This window comes from Chiloscyllium punctatum, chromosome 30 (genome assembly GCF_047496795.1).
Source record: "Chiloscyllium punctatum isolate Juve2018m chromosome 30, sChiPun1.3, whole genome shotgun sequence".
Lineage (NCBI taxonomy): Eukaryota > Metazoa > Chordata > Chondrichthyes > Orectolobiformes > Hemiscylliidae > Chiloscyllium > Chiloscyllium punctatum.
The window spans coordinates 7,264,795-7,280,498 of NC_092768.1; the positions used below are offsets into that span (position 1 = coordinate 7,264,795).

The 15,704-nt window shown below is 45.5% G+C and overlaps 1 protein-coding gene across 1 annotated transcript; it reads left to right on the forward strand.

The window, feature by feature from the left end:
• The first annotated feature begins 1,076 nt into the window (after positions 1–1,076).
• On the forward strand, positions 1,077–15,120 carry LOC140454972 (zinc-binding protein A33-like). Its single transcript, XM_072549647.1, has 6 exons — positions 1,077–1,491; positions 6,518–6,613; positions 8,522–8,755; positions 8,887–8,909; positions 13,175–13,287; positions 14,016–15,120. The coding sequence occupies exons 1-6, from the start codon at positions 1,093–1,095 to the stop codon at positions 14,555–14,557; spliced, it is 1,407 nt and encodes a 468-aa protein (XP_072405748.1). The 5' UTR covers positions 1,077–1,092; the 3' UTR covers positions 14,558–15,120.
• The last annotated feature ends 584 nt before the right edge of the window (positions 15,121–15,704 follow it).

Consider the following 15,704-nt stretch of genomic DNA (forward strand, 5'->3'; position numbering starts at 1 on the left):
CTGCAATTTCCAACCTCTCACCATTTGTGAAATACTGCTTGCATTTGTTCTTCTTGCTGAAATGGATACATTCACATTTTTCCACACCATATTCTGTCTGCCATGGTCTTGCACGGTGGCTCAGTGGTTAGCACTGCTGCCTGGGTTCAATTCCACCATTGGGTGGTGTCTGTGTGGAGTTTGCACATTCTCTCTGTGTGTTTCCTCCCACAGTCTGAAGGTGTGCAAGCCATGCTAAATTACCCATAGTGTGCAGGCAAAGTGGGTTAGCCATGGGAAATATAGGGTTCATAGAATCACCACAGTGTGGAAACAGGCCATTTGGCCCAACAAGTCCACGCGGACTCTCCAGAGTAACCCATTCCCCTACCCTATTACTTGACATTTCCCCTGATTAATGCACCTAACCAACACATCCCCAAACACTATGGACAATCAGAACATCTGGATGAAACCCACATAGAGACAAGGAGAATGTGCCAACTGCACTCAATCACCCAAAGTTGGAACTGGACCTGGGTCCCCGGTGCTGTGAGGCAGCAGTGCTAACCACTCAGCCTCCCTGCTATTGGAGGAGGGATCTAGGCAGAATGCTCTTCAGAGGGTGTGGACCAGTTGGGCTGAATGGCCTGTTTCCACACTGTTGGTTTTTTTGTATATATATTGACCCTGTCCAAATCCTCTTGAACACACTTTACATCTTCCTCACAAGACTCAGCATGAGTACGCACTGTGGGAGCATCGTATGAAAATTGGTGTTGCTCGTGAATTGGCATTCTTGTGGACAGTCCTGATGCATGCAAGCTGCAAGCCTTCGACAAAAGGTGTCTTTCTTTCACTATGCACGGTGTATTGATATTAGCTGTCCACATCACTTCATAAAATGCTTAAAATGAGCCCCTGAAAACCAATTGTTTTTTTTAAAACCACAGCGTCCCAAAACCTCAAAGGTGAGGCTTCGGAAAACACACACATTCAACTTTAACATTTACGACCTTGAGTTACTGAGCTAAGGAAGGCGCCTTGCCAACCGGAAGAAGGGCATCAGCCTTAAATTGCCTCCAAAACCCGTGGACGGTCCGGGAGCAAGGAATGGCTACCAACTTGGAGATAGATTTGTCTTGTCCAGTTTGCCTGGAGGTCTACCGAGACCCGGTGCTGCTGAGGTGCGGTCACAACTTCTGCAAAGAGTGCATCGAGAGGTACACCGAGGAGTCTGAGGGGGCACTGATCTGCCCTCTCTGCCGAGCGGAGTTCGACGGGGACTCGTTCTACTGCAACCGGCAACTGGCCAACGTGATCGCCGGAGTGTTGGAGCTGCGGCTCGGCGGCGGGGGGCAGGAGGGCAGCCTGCAGTGTGAGGAACATGGGAAAGCCCGGGAGCTCTTCTGCCGGGACGACCAGCGGCTCGTCTGCTTGGTCTGTGCACTCTCCCAGGATCACAAGGGCCACCACTGCGTCCTGAAAGACGACGCGTATAAGGAGTGCAAGGTAACACCGGGCAGCGCCGATCCTTCAACCAGTCTGGGTACACCACATGGTACACACCAACTTGTTCATCACCCCCTGGTGGGTTGGGGATACCTGTTGAGTGTGTGTGTGTGTGGGTGAGTGTGTGTCTGTGAGTGAGTGTGTGTGTATGAGTGCGTGTGTGAGTGTGTGTGTGTCTGTGAGTGAGTTTGTGCGAGAGTGTGTGTGTGTGTGTGTGTGAGTATGTGAGAGTGTGTGTATGAGTGAGAGTAGGTGAGTGTAAGTGTGTGTGAGTGTGAGTGTGTGTTTGTGAGTGTATGTGAGTGTGTTTGTGTGAGTGTGTGTGTGTATGAGTGAGTGTGTGTTTGTGTGAGTGTGTGTGTGCGCGAGTGTGAGTGAGTGTGTGTGTGTGTGTGTGAGTGATTGTGTGTGTGAGCGTGAGTGTGTGTGAGCATGTGTGTGTGTGTGAGTGTGTGTGTGAGTGTATGCGTGAGAGTGTGTGTGAATGAGAGTGTGTGTGAGTGAGTGTGTGTGTGTGAGTGTGTGTGTGAGTGTGTGTGAGTGTGAGTGTGAGTGTGAGCATGAGTGTGAGAGTGTCTGTGTGAGTGTGTGTGTGTGAGTGTGTGTGAGTGTGTGTATGTGAGTGAGTGTATGCGTGAGTGTGTGAATGAGAGTGTGTGTGTGTGTTTGTGAGTGTGTGTGTGTGTGTGTGTGAGTGAGTGTGAGTGTGTGCATGTGTATGTGAGTGTGACTGTGAGTGTGAGTGTCTGGGGAGGTGGAGAACTCGGGAACTTCTTCTCCTAGTTTTGTGAATAACCTTCAGTTCCTTGTCCACTGATCCTTGGGTGTCACTGGCCGGGTCAAATTTATTGCCCGCCCCCGGTTGCCCCTGGAGAAAGTAGTGGTGAGCAGCCCTTCTTGCAGTCCATGGGTTGTAGACGCACTACCCACTTCCCTTTAGGGAGGGAATTCCCAGGATTTTGACCCTGGAAGGGCGATATGTTTCCAAGTCGGGATGGCAGGACCGTGGGACTTGGTGTGGGTCTTGGTTCATGCCCAGTGTGAAGGAGAAGGTATCTCAGATATCTAACTGAGTTGAGAGTGTTTGTTGGAAAAGCACAGCAGGTCAGACAGCATCCAAGTAGCAGGAAAATCGATGTTTCCGGCCGGAGCCCTTCATCAGGAGTGAGGCTGGGAGCCTCGGGGGTGGAGAGATAAATAAGAGGGGAGGCGGTGGTGGTGTTGGGGAGAAGGTAGCTGAGAGTGCAATAGGTGAATGGAGGTGGGGGTAAAGGTGATAGGTCAGAGGGGAGGGTGGACTGGATTGACAGGTGGGACAGCTCATGCGGACAGTGCTGAGCTGGAAGGTTGGAACTGGGATAAGGTCAGGCAAGGGGGAAATAAGAAAACTGATGAAGTCCACATTGATGCCCTGGGGTTGGAGGGTCCTGAGGAGGAAGGTGAGGCGTTCTTCCTCCAGGCGTCGGGTGGTGAGGGAGTGGCAAATGGAGGAGGCTCAGGACCTCCATGTCCTCAGCAGAGTGGGAGGAGGAGTTGAAATGTTCAGCCACGGGGCGGTAGGGTTGGTTGGTGCGGGTGTCCCGGAGATGTTCCCTAAAGCGCTCTGCGCGGAGGCGTCCAGTCTCCCCAATGTCGAGAAGACCGCATCGGGAACAACGGATACAATAAATGATATTCGTGGATGTGCAGGTAAAACTTTGATGGATGTGGAAGGCTTCTTTGGGGCCTTGGATGGAGATGAGGGGGGAGGTGTGGGGGGAGGTTTTTTCATTTCCCCCTTGCCTGACCTTATCCCAGTTCCAACCTTCCAGCTCAGCACCATCCATATGAGCTGTCCCACCTGTCAATCCACTCCGCCCTCCCCTATGACCTATCACCTTTACCCCCACCTCCATTCACCTATTGCACTCTCAGCTACCTTCTCCCCAACACTACCCCCTCTCCCCCCATTTATCTCTCCACCCCTGATGCTCCCAGCCTCACTTCTGATGAAGGGCTCCGGCCGGAAACATCGATTTTTCTGCTCCTCGGATGCTGCCTGACCTGCTGTGCTTTTCCAGCAAACACTGTCAACTCGATTAGATACCTAGTCGGCATGGACGAGTTGGACTGTAGAGTCTGTTTCTATGCTGTACATTTCGATTGCCCTCTGACTCTACCTGCCTCAATTAGATCTCCCCTCATCCTTCTAAACTCCGGAGAGTATGGGCCTAAACTACTCGATCTCCCTTTATACGATGAACCCTTCATCTCGAGGATCAACCCAGTGATTCAACTACATCGCTCCCCAAGCAAGGAAACCAAGGGACACAGTGAGATCAGATCGAGGGAAGGTGTTCCCAATGGGGGGAGCAGGGGAAGGTGCCAGGAGGGGAGGGTAGGTTTTTGGGGGGGCCGTGGACCTGACCAGGTAGTCACAGAGGGAACGGTCTTTGCGGAAGGCGGAAAAGGATGGGGAGGGAAATATATCCCTGGTGGTGGGGTCTGTTTGTAGGTGGTGGAAATGTCGGCAGATGATTCGGTTTATGCGGAGGTTGGTGGGATGGAAGGGGTGTTCTGTCCTTGTTGCAGTTGGATGGCTGGAGTTCGAGGGCAGAGGTGTAGGATGTGGATGAGATACGTTGGAGGGCATCTTCAACCACGTGGGAGGAGACATTTTGGTCTTCAAAGAAGGAGGCCATCTGGTGTGTCCTGTGGTGGAACTGGTCCTCCTGGGAGCAGATGCAGCGGAGGCAGAGGAATTGGGAATAAGGGATAGCATTTTTGCATTTTAAAGTGGGAGGAGGTGTAATCTAGGCTGTGGGTGTCAATGGATTTGCAAAAAATGTCAGTGTTGAGTCAGTCCTCGTGGATGGAGCTGGAGAAGTCTAGGAAAGGGAGGGAGGTGTCAGAGATGGTCCAGGTGAATTTAAGATCGGGGTGGAATGTGTTGGTGAAGTTGATGAGCTGTTCGAGCTCCTTGTGGGGGCACGAGGTGGCGCCGATGCAGTCATCAATGTAGCGGAGGAAGACTTAGGGAGTGGTGCCAGTATAACTCCAGAAGATGGACTGTTCTACATAGCCGACAAAGAGACAGGCATAGCTGGGGCCCATAGGGTGCCCATGGCTATCCCTTTCATTTGGAGGAAGTGGAAGGATTGGAAGGAAAAATGTTTGAGGGCAATAACCAAACAAATAAGAGTGTCAGTGGAATGGTACTGGTGGGGATGTCGTGAGAGGAAGAAACGGAGGGCTTGGAGGCCCTAGTCATGGCAAATGGAGGTGTAGAGGGACTTCACCTTCACTGCTGGAATTGCATAACCTACACCAACACCTCCCTCCTTACCGCCGTCCAAGACTCTAAAGGAGCCTTCTACATCCATCAAAGTTTCACCTGCACATCCATACATGAATTTACTGTATCTGTTACTCCCGATGTGGGCTCATCTACACTGGGGAGACTGGACGCCTCCTCACACAGCCCTTCAGAGAACATCTTCGGGACACCCGCACCAATCAACCCCACTGCCCCTTGGCCCAACATTTCAACTCCTCCTCCCACTTAGCCAAGGACATGAAGGTCCTGGGCCTCCTCCATGGCCACTCCCTCACCATCTGACGCCTGGAGGCATAACGCCTTATCCTCCGCCTCGGGACCCTTCAACCCCAGGCACATCAATGTGGACTTCATCAGTTTCCTCATTTCCCCTCACCCCATCTTACTCCAGTCCCAACCTTCCAGCTCACCACCACCTGACCCACCTGTCAATCATCCTTCCCACCTATCCGTTCCACTCTCCTCTCCGACCTACAACCTTTACCTGCACCTCCATCCACCTGTTGCACTCTCGGCTACCTTCCCCTGAGCCCCACTCCCTCCCATTTATCTCTTCACCCCTGAGGCTCCCAGCCTCATTCCTGATGAAGGGCTCCAGCCCGAAATGTCGATTTTTTCTGCTCCTTGGATGCTGTACTTTTCCAGCAACACACTCTCAACTCTGATCTTCAGCATCTGCAGACCTCACTGTCTCCAGATATCCTAACCTAATCTAGTTCCATTTACCACCACATAGAACAGCCCATACCCCTTACTACTCATGTCCCCATCCAGATGCCTTTTAAATGGTGCTAAATGTGGTTGACAATTAAATGGAGAGAAACTGCAGAGTCTTTTGGTGCAGATGGATCTGAGTGTCCTTGTGCATAATCAGTAGAAAACTAGTATGCAAGTACCGCAAGAAAAAAGGAAGATAAATAGAATGTTGACAGTTATTGCTAAAGGAATGAAGTATAAAAGTAGGGAGGTATTGCAACAACTGTAGAAGCATTAGCAAGACCACAGCTGGAGTATTGTGTATAGCTTTGGTCCTGGTACCTGAGGAGAGACGTAAATGTATTGGAGGTAGTTCAGAGGAGGTTCACTAGATTAGAGGTTCCTGAGATGAGAGGTTCATCATACGAAGAGAGATTGAGCAGTTTAGGCCTACACTCATTGGTGTTTGGGATGCTAAGGGGAGATCTAATGAGGTACAGAAGGTGCTAGAGGGGATTTGCAAAGTTGACATAGAGAGGATGTTTCTAAGGTTGAAAGAATAGAAGCAGCCTGACTGGGTGGGGTTCAAGCTCCCCCTAGCATGAGACGTCATGGTTTTAGGATACTGGGTCGCAGTTCGAAAACAGAGATGAGGAGAAAATTACTTCTCTAAAAGATTTGTGAATCTGTGCAATTCACTACCCAAGAATGCAGTGGAGTCCAGGACATTGCGTAAATTTCAGGAGGAGGTAGACAGATTTTTAATTAGTCATGGGTCCAAAGATTATAAAGAGCAAATAAGGAAACAGGCAGTGACATTGAGATGAGGTCAGCCACGATAGTATTAAATGGCAGAGCACGCACGATGGGCTGAATGGCCTACTCCTGCTCCTAGTTCCGATGTTTGTGATTGAACCCCCAGCAACATTCCATGTCTATGAGTCGTGCCCAATTGTCAACTTGTGAATAGGAAGAAATCTTTTGACTATTTGTTCTGACTTGTGTATTTTAAAGGATACACTGAAATGTGAAATTGCATCGTTGGAAGAGGTGTTTAAAAAGTATACCACAATGCACACGTCACAGGGGCAAGACATCACACAACTATTGGTGAGTTTCTGAACAGTGCATTTGAATGTTGTGCCTGACAAGTTATTTCCCATTGTGCCTTGTGACTGTTTTCTGACACTTCTTTGACATGGGGAGGATAATGAAAAGTGGAAATTGATGTGGGGCAGAGGTTTAAGTTGGGACTTATTGTAATGCCCCTCGCCAAGTATTCAGTTCCATTTAAAGTCAATGGAATGGACTACTGGATGGCAGAATGGTGAGGAGGATGAATGGGAGGTTGAGGACGGTGTAAGTGAGACAGATTTAATACTGTCTGAACATTTCAGCTCCAGTCTCTGGAAGTAAAATTCAACTTCGGGTGTGGGGCTAAGTGACAGGGACTAATGATTGAGACATTAACTGTAGCTTTAAGTTTAGGGCAAATGAAGGGGATCATGTGACCTCTTTTGCAACTCTGTATTTTTCGAGACATAAAGTGTGACGATACTATGGCTTAAAGAGGTGTATTTTGTTCTGGGACTTTATATGAAGAAAGGTTGAAACAGAAGTGCCTACTGGTCTGCTTCAAAGCCCATAAAGTAGACAGCTTGTGAGGCCTTTTTTCTAATGTTGAAACAATAGAAGCAGCCTGACTGGGTGGGGTTCAAGCTCCTATAGAACTAGCACTTTTAGTTCTAGCTTTTCAGTAGCAGTTGTTGCTAGGGTCCTTGAAGCTGAGTTTGGAATCTGTAGTACACCTTTCCTTGCTACTCTCTCTCTCTGAGAGTTTTCTCTTGATGGTTTTTTTTCCTGGACTGGTGAATTGCATGTGAGACAATCTATTTCACTGAATTTGCCAAGAGAGTGTTTATGGGATGTTACTATTTTGGAACAGTCAGTTGGGGTAATAGTTAATATACCTATTAGTTTGTTAAGCATTTCAATAGGGGTGTAGTTAAGCCAATACTTTTTATTTTTATTTTGTCTGTATTTTAACTGTAGTGTAAAAGTAACATGGAGTAGTTTGACCAATCGAATTGCAACATTTTACACTTACCTTTAAAATAAGGAAAAGCTAGGATCAGGACTATCTTCTGAATATATCTTGGTCAGGTCCATAGATTGTTTTGTGGGGAAGGTATAAGGTATTTAATGAGATATTTGGAGGCAATGGGACCAGTCTCTACATTTACAATGGATACTGTGTCTCCTCAAGCGTCCAGATGCTATTATACTTTGAGTTGAAGACAAAGGTAGTGTATGTTGTCTACCTAGTTCTAAGATGGAAGGGAGTTGGAAAAATGGACTGCTAACTATAAGTCCTACCTGGATGTGTTTTGTGTTGCCAAGGATGGAGAGATCAGGCCAAACAATGAATATCACAGACAAACAGCAGAAAATCAGCACAGTCAGTTGAGAGAAAAGACTGTGTGACTTTGTACAATATCACTGCTGGCTATGAGTAAGGGATTCAGTCATCAGTTGTCAAGATTTACCCAGTAGCCACCTCAGGACTTCATGAGATTTGACTTGGCATTGCTGGCAGAAGAGATGTCATTGAAACAGGTTTTCCTGTTGGTAGTGGGCTTTGAGAAATTCTCCAAAAACCAATGAAAATGCCTGTGGCTGATTACTCAAAATTGGCACTCAGTAAAATAGGGATACAGGAAACTGTCAACTATTTGCCACAAGGACTGTAATTCAGTGCAGAGTGCAACAGATGAGAAATATAAAACACGAACACCTTTTTCCATCTTTAAAGTACCTCACTTACAAAAAAAAGGGGTTTAGCCAATAGTATATTTTAATCATTTGTTACAGTAAAAGTTTTAAAATGTGAAGCCTTGGTGGGTCATTCCTGGACCTAATGACTGGAAATTGAAATCTCTTTTTAAACATGATCAGTACGTATGGACATCATAACAGAATCCATGAAAATGTTGATGCGTTCTTACCAACTCTCTGTAGGACATGACAGAAAGGCTAAGAGAAGATATTGCAGTGAAATTTGAAACCTTGCATGAGTTTCTGAATATGAAGGAACGTGCAATCGTACAGAACCTCACAGAAAAAGAAGAATGTATTCTGAAACAGCTGGAGGGTAATATCTTGATACTTTCAAGAGAGCGTGACAACGTGGAAGCAATATTACAAGATATGTCAGCCATGGTAAATTCAGAAGACAGCAACCAGTTACTGAAGGTGCGTTAGTCTTCAGAGTCTGTAACAGAAACAATTTAACTTTACAGTCCATGACTTGTCTCCCACAAGTTGTGCAGTGGCTGACAAAAAGACGATGCTGAAAAATAACAATCTTTATTTTTCATTCTCAGGAATTTGCCAGTCTTAAGCAAAGGTATGTACACTATATACTTTTTTGTTGAATACATTGTCTTAGAGCTGCTATATTCACATTTCCAGCTATCTCCTGCCTTAACGGCACACGTAGGACATCAGAAATGATGTAATTAACTAAATGAGCTAACCATGCATGTCATCCACCTTCCAATTGATGTTGCACTGACAGGTAGGAGGAAACATTCAGGTAAAGTGCGATTCAATTTCTTTAACTTGTGTTCAATTGAAATTGGACATCATACCCGACTTGAGGTTAAACCAAAGATCCACAAAGATTCATCACAACATCCTGGCTTTTGTACTTCATGCAGTATAAGAAGATCAATGCTTTATTCCAGTGTTTCACAACCTGTTCCGACACCCTCAATCATTTTTGCGCTTTTGACACGGGCTCGTCCTTTTAAGTTGTACTCTGTAGTTTAGATTGGCTCACTTCATTCTTCTAACCAAAAGGAGCCACCTATGCGTTAAACTTTACCCTCTCTTACCTGCCCATTCCACCAACTTACCGATGTCTATCTTCCTGAATTCGATCACTATCCTTCACCTATGTTCACATTGACTGATCTTCTGCAGAAACTCCAGTTTCGGCTGCTGCCTGTCAGCCCCTGGATTGGTTTTGTAGTTGCCTGAGGCATGGTGACCTTCAGATCAAGTTTTGTCTTTAATGGGAGAGTGGGGCCACAGTGACTTTACTCAACTGTTTGGCAGTGCAGACTTGAAGGACTGTTTGATTCTACTAGGGTTTTTGGATGGGGAGTATTCAAAAATTGACAATCATCTGTTTCCTGTATCCTGAAACCATACCCACTGGTCCTAGACTGTCTCGGCAGCAGAAACAACCTCTTAGCATCTGATTTGTCAATGCCTTGCTTGCTGTCCTCTGTATTGTACATAAAGCTGAATGTGGTCCTTGTATTCCATAAGCATTCAATGACATAATGACATTTCAGAACTGCATGGAATTAAATATATACAATTATATAATACCTCCTTGAATCCAATAATAGGTATCAGTATAACTCACTGCTTTGCTGGAGTGTATATTGATGCAGATTGTCTATCTCTTTCACAGTTATCATTCATTATCCTAAAGAGTTCAGTCAGGGACCTTGTTATTATCAATCACCTGTGACTGATTGGGACTTCTGTTCTTTTTTTTGAGAAGTACATTTTTATTAGCATTTTGACCTGTTTAATTGGTGAGTTTGTGAAACTATTTGTTCTTTGAATTTGTTTGTTTTGAACGATCAGAGTTCATCAATGTCTTTCAGCATCAGCTGGTTCTCCGTGACCAGGCGTATTTTAATATTTCCCTCTGAGAAAAAAGAACAGGAAGTGACATCACCAACCCATGGAAACCTAAGCACATGAATCGAAAGTGGGTCATAACACCAGCGCTTCACCGGAGGCTCACTGATGATGTTACCGAGCATGGTGATACAACCTCTGGAAACGAACCTTCCAGCTCAGCGAGCAAACTTACACCTAGAACCTCAACCTGAGCTACAAATCTTCGCAAAACTCGTATTTTAATATAACTCGCAAATAATTCTCAATTTTTTCTGCCTGTAAAGACCTTGGAGTGCAGGTTCATTGCTCCTTGAAAGTGGAGTCGCAGGTAGATAGGATAGTGAAGAAGGCGTTTGGTATGCTTTCCTTTATTGTCAGAGTATTGACTATAGGAGTTGGGAGGTCATGTTGCGGCTGTACAGGACATTGGTTAGGCCACTGCTGGAATATTGCATGCAATTCTGGTCTCCTTCCTATGGGAAAGATGTTGTGAAACTTGAAAGGGTTCAGAAAAGATTTACAAGGATGTTGACAGGGTTGGAGGATTTGAGCTACAGGGAGAGGCTGAACAGGCTGGGGCTGTTTTCCCTGGAGCGTCAGAGACTGAGAGGTGATCTTATAGAGGTTTACAAAATGTGGGGCATGGATAGGGTAAATAGGTAAAGTCTTTTCCCTGGGGTTGGGTAGTCCAGAGCTAGAGGGCATAGGTTTAGGGTGAGAGGGGAACGATATAAAAGAAACCTAAGGGGCCACGTTTTCACACAGAGGGCGGCATGAGCTGCCAGAGGATGTGGTGGAGGCTGGTACAATTGCAACATTTAAGAGGCATTTGGATGGGTATATGAATAGGAAGGGTTTGGAGGGATATGGGCCAGGCGTTGGCAGATGGGACTAGATTGAGTTGGGATATCTGGTCGGCACGGACTGGTTGGACCGAAGGGTCTGTTTCCATGCTGTACATCTCTATGACTCTATGAACTCACAGGGGTTGTAAGATGCCTTGTTTTGAAATGTTTTTGCCTCCTGCCAGGCCCCATTGATACCAAGGGCTTGGTGTGTTGCCTTTCAAGGCAAGACCCACAGGTGTAACTGATTAACAGCATTTACACCTGTGGACTTTGAAGTCAACGACGGAGAAAATTGGCTGAGATGCAGAATCATCCATTCTCCACTAGCATCCAAAGTTAGTTTTATCCCTTAGACTGCCCATGTGCCAGAAGCCTCCCCTGACTTTGTTCTCTCGCCAACTCTTTTGCTCCCATATTTTTGGTAGGTTCGGCTACCCAATTTGCCTGAAGTCAATTGCTTGCTCTACGTTGACGGAGAAACTTGGAACATGTATGAGACGGGGTGGTGAATTTCTTCTCTCCATTCGTTCCATTCTCCGAATTTCCTTTCCGTGTTAATTTCCTGCAGGGACCCTAATCGAGAAGTCTGATTATTTAGCATTTGCTGTCCTGTTTAACAGATCAAAATGCATCTGTTATATTAAGGCAGCAAGAGATTTATAAGGCTTTTATCGTAAGTCGGGAGTTTAGCAGAAACACCAGTTTCCACCTCTCCCTTCTTGGGAAAGAACCATTCTCTTTTTTTTCTTAATTTTGTGAAACCCACCACCTAACCACTCACTTAATGAAAAACAAATGTAACAATAAAAAAAAAGAATTGGGGGTAAAAAGGAGGGAATTGAGTCAAAATAACGTTGGATAATGCTGCAGCTTCGACGGTGCCCACCTCCCTCTAAAGGCTTCAAGGATACTGATGGGCATTGCAATGAAGAACCCAAGTCTTTTCTTTAATTAACCTGCTATTACATACCTCTGGAGCTGATGAGATTTGAACCTAGCCCTCCTGGCTCAGATGTAAGGATGCTACAACTGTGCCCACAAAAGAGCCCCAGAACCCAACTCCTAAATACAAATCCAATGAGCGTTACCAAATCTCAGTCACTATTCTGCTTGTCCATTCAAGGGACCCACATTTCTAACACTGCTAGAGTAGTGTTGTAGAACAGAGAAACCTAGGGGTTCAAGTACATAATTCTTTGAAGTTTGCATCACAAGTAGACAGGGCGGTTATGAAGGTGTTTAGCACGTTTGCCTTCATTGCTCAGACCTTTGAGTAGAGGAGTTGGGACGTCACGTTGAGGTTGGTGAGACCTCTTCTGGTGAACTGTGTGTGGTTCTGGTTGCCTGCTATGGAAGGATATTGTTAAACTTGAAGAGGGTTCAGAAAAGATTTACGAGGACATTGCCAGGAATGGAGTGTTTTGAGATGTAAAAACAGACTGGAAAGACTGCAATTTTTTTCACCAGAGCATAGGAGGTTGAGGGCTGATGTTATTGAGGTCTATATGATAATGAGGGGGATAGATAAAGTGGGTCATTTCCACAGGGTAGGGAAATTCAAAACTAGGGGGAATATTTTTAAAGTGAGAAGAGAAAGATTTGAAAATAACTTTTTTACACAGAGTGTGGTTTGTGTGTGGAATGAAGAGCCAGAGAAAGTAGTGGATGCAGGTACAGTTGCAACATTTCAAAGACATTTGGATAAGTACATGAAGAAGAAAGGTCTGGAGGAATGTTGGCCAAGTGCAGGCTGTTGGGACTCGTTTAGTTTGGGAACATGGTTGGCGTGGACCGAAGAGCCTGTTTCCCTTCGGTATGATAGCTGGAGGGTACTAAAGCTAATTAAAATCCGAATCATTGAGTTCAGTTCCTGCCTGGGCAGGGTGGAGAATACAGTCAATCACAGTATCTTTGAGAGACTGTCAATCAATCCAGTTCCACATTCCCCTCAATTGTTTAATTCTTCATGCTGTTTTTTTAAGGAGATGAAAACCTGGGATGGTTAGATCCCAACGTACATCACCACTTTGGCATCCCCTTTTCCCAAACTATTCCACAAACACAATAACACAAGAAAGTATACCTCTGAAGAAATCAACTCAGTTATGTTTGCACTTTACAGGTCTGAATCAATTTACTATCCGGTACTGAACAGACCAGACATCAAATTGGATGAATTTTATGGTCCCCTACTCTATGGAGTGTGGAAACAGATGAAGAATGTCATTAAAATAGGTTAATTTAACATTAACATTTTTCTTTGTACTTGATTATGGTGCTTCTTATGTTTGGAACGTGATTCACAATTTAACTCGGAACTTTCTTAGTTCAGAACATTACAGGAGCAGGAGTAAAGCCTGTGTAAACAGTCTCTGACCATCTATTCCAACAATCTGTTTGATAACTTAAAACCTGCTTTGAACCACTTCTTAACTTCCTCTGATCTAAGGAGAACTACGCCAGCTTTTCTGCTTTCTGTGCTCAATCCTTGGTACCAAGGAAGCAATGGGTGGCACGGTGGCACAGTGGTTAGCACTGCTGCCTCACAGCGCCAGAGACCTGGGTTCAATTCCCGCCTCGGGCAACTGTCTGTGTGGAGTTTGCACATTCTCCCCGTGGCTGCGTGGGTTTCCTCCGGGTGCTCCGGTTTCCTCCCACAGTCCAAATATGAGCAGTTTAGGTGAATTGGCCATGCTAACTTGCATATAGTGTTAGGTGTAAGGATAAATGTAGGGGAATGGGTCTAGGTGGGTTGCTCTTTGGAGGGTCGGTGTGGACTTGTTGGGCCAAAGGGCCTGTTTCTGCACTGTAAGTAATCTAATTGCATCCAAAAAATTGTGCCAGGGCATGTATAATGAACGCCGATAGGCATGAGAACAAAGTGTTTTCCTCTCTCTATTCCATGTTTGCTACAGTGAACTAAAGAGAAGTTAATTGGCTGCTTATATCTAATTCCCTTCCAGTTCCTAGTCCGCTTCGGTTTGACCCCAAAACAGCCAATCCCCGCCTTCGCATATCAAATCTTGGACGTAAACTGATCTACTGCAAGATACAATCAGAGCCGCCAGAAACCCCTGAGAGATTTACGAACCACCTTAGCGTTATCGCCTCGACCGGTTTAACCTCCGGCACTCATTACTGGGAGGTAAATGTCAGCGAAGGCTCTGACTGGTTTCTCGGAGTGGCCGCAGCATCCGTCAACAGGAAGGTGTGCGTTGGAACCAAGCCCGAGAACGGCTATTGGACCATAGCCCGTGGATGTGGGGTAAATTACTTTGCTTACGGCAAAGAAAGAATGATCATCAATCCTGACATTAATCTAGAAACGGTCGGCGTTCACCTTGATTACGAGAGAGGGAAGCTGTCATTCTATGATGCCGAGGACATGTCCCATATCTATACATTCAGTGACACGTTCACAGAGGAACTTTACCCGTATTTTAGCATCAATTGCAATGAGCAATCTGTGGCGCCAACCTTAGAACTGTTTCATCTGGAGCTGTGATCACCCCCTTTGATTAGGAGCTTCTCACACAGTAAAATATTTACAAGTCGTGGCATGGTCACCAAAAAAACGCTGCTAAATTTAACCTTTTCCAACATCATCTTCGCTCTTAATCATCTGGAGTGGTTTGCTTGGATAGCCAGAGGCTTTTTTAAAAAAAAAATGACTGATCACAGTTACATGGTCATTAACACTGAGACAAGATTTATATCCCAACTCCATTAATTGTATTTAAATTCCACTCATGGATGTAGCAGGGTTTGAACCCAGATCAAGGGTGATTAAGCTGGTTTTGAAGCCTAGTAACATTATCATTAAACAGTGCCTACTCATTGACCTCTACTTCACATGGTTTTGGTACATGCTTTGGTTCATTTAATGTATATCATTCCTGGGCCATGGGTGAAGCTATTGGTACGTATTATTTAAGATGTTATAGAAAGGACACAAATTAAGAGGAGTTCGGTAAACAAGCCGCCAAATTAAACAATGTTGTGTTCCGAACAAACTGGCAAAGTTTAATTGATACCATTCCATTGTATTTCATCAGCCCACTACAATAAAGCCAGATTTGAATAATTGACAGAACTCTTTGTTGTTCCCATCAGACATGAATATGTTTTTTTGGCAGCACACATAAAATATCATTTGATTCTTGAAATATAACATGGACACTGCATTCAATACCCAAATTTTAACCAAGTGATGTACGAGTTTAGCTGCATTCCAACTTGAAGCGGAAATGAGTTTAAAATTGATGAGAATTCATGGGGCAGCAACCGAGACAGTTACTTAAGATTCCTTTCTTATGTTCTTCGCTGCATTCTTATGTTAGCAGTGACCCTTGAACCGACTGTTACCTGGGAGAACAGGTATAGACCACACTGTCCTGGCGGCCAGTTTTGAACTGCCAGCCTCATCAACGTGGTTGTTCAATTAGATCAGTGCACTGAGGTTGTCGGTCACATGCCCACGGCTCTCCGTCGCTCTGCCCCGTGCAGATGGAGACCAGAATCGGCTCTGTTACTGATGGTGCGGCAGAATTGAGAGGAGAGGCGAGCTCTGTGCAGGCTCTGAGCTGAAAGTTATATCGGGACTGAGGGCAACTGAGCTGTGCCTGGGAGGTGGGAATGGGAAGGTGGGTGAT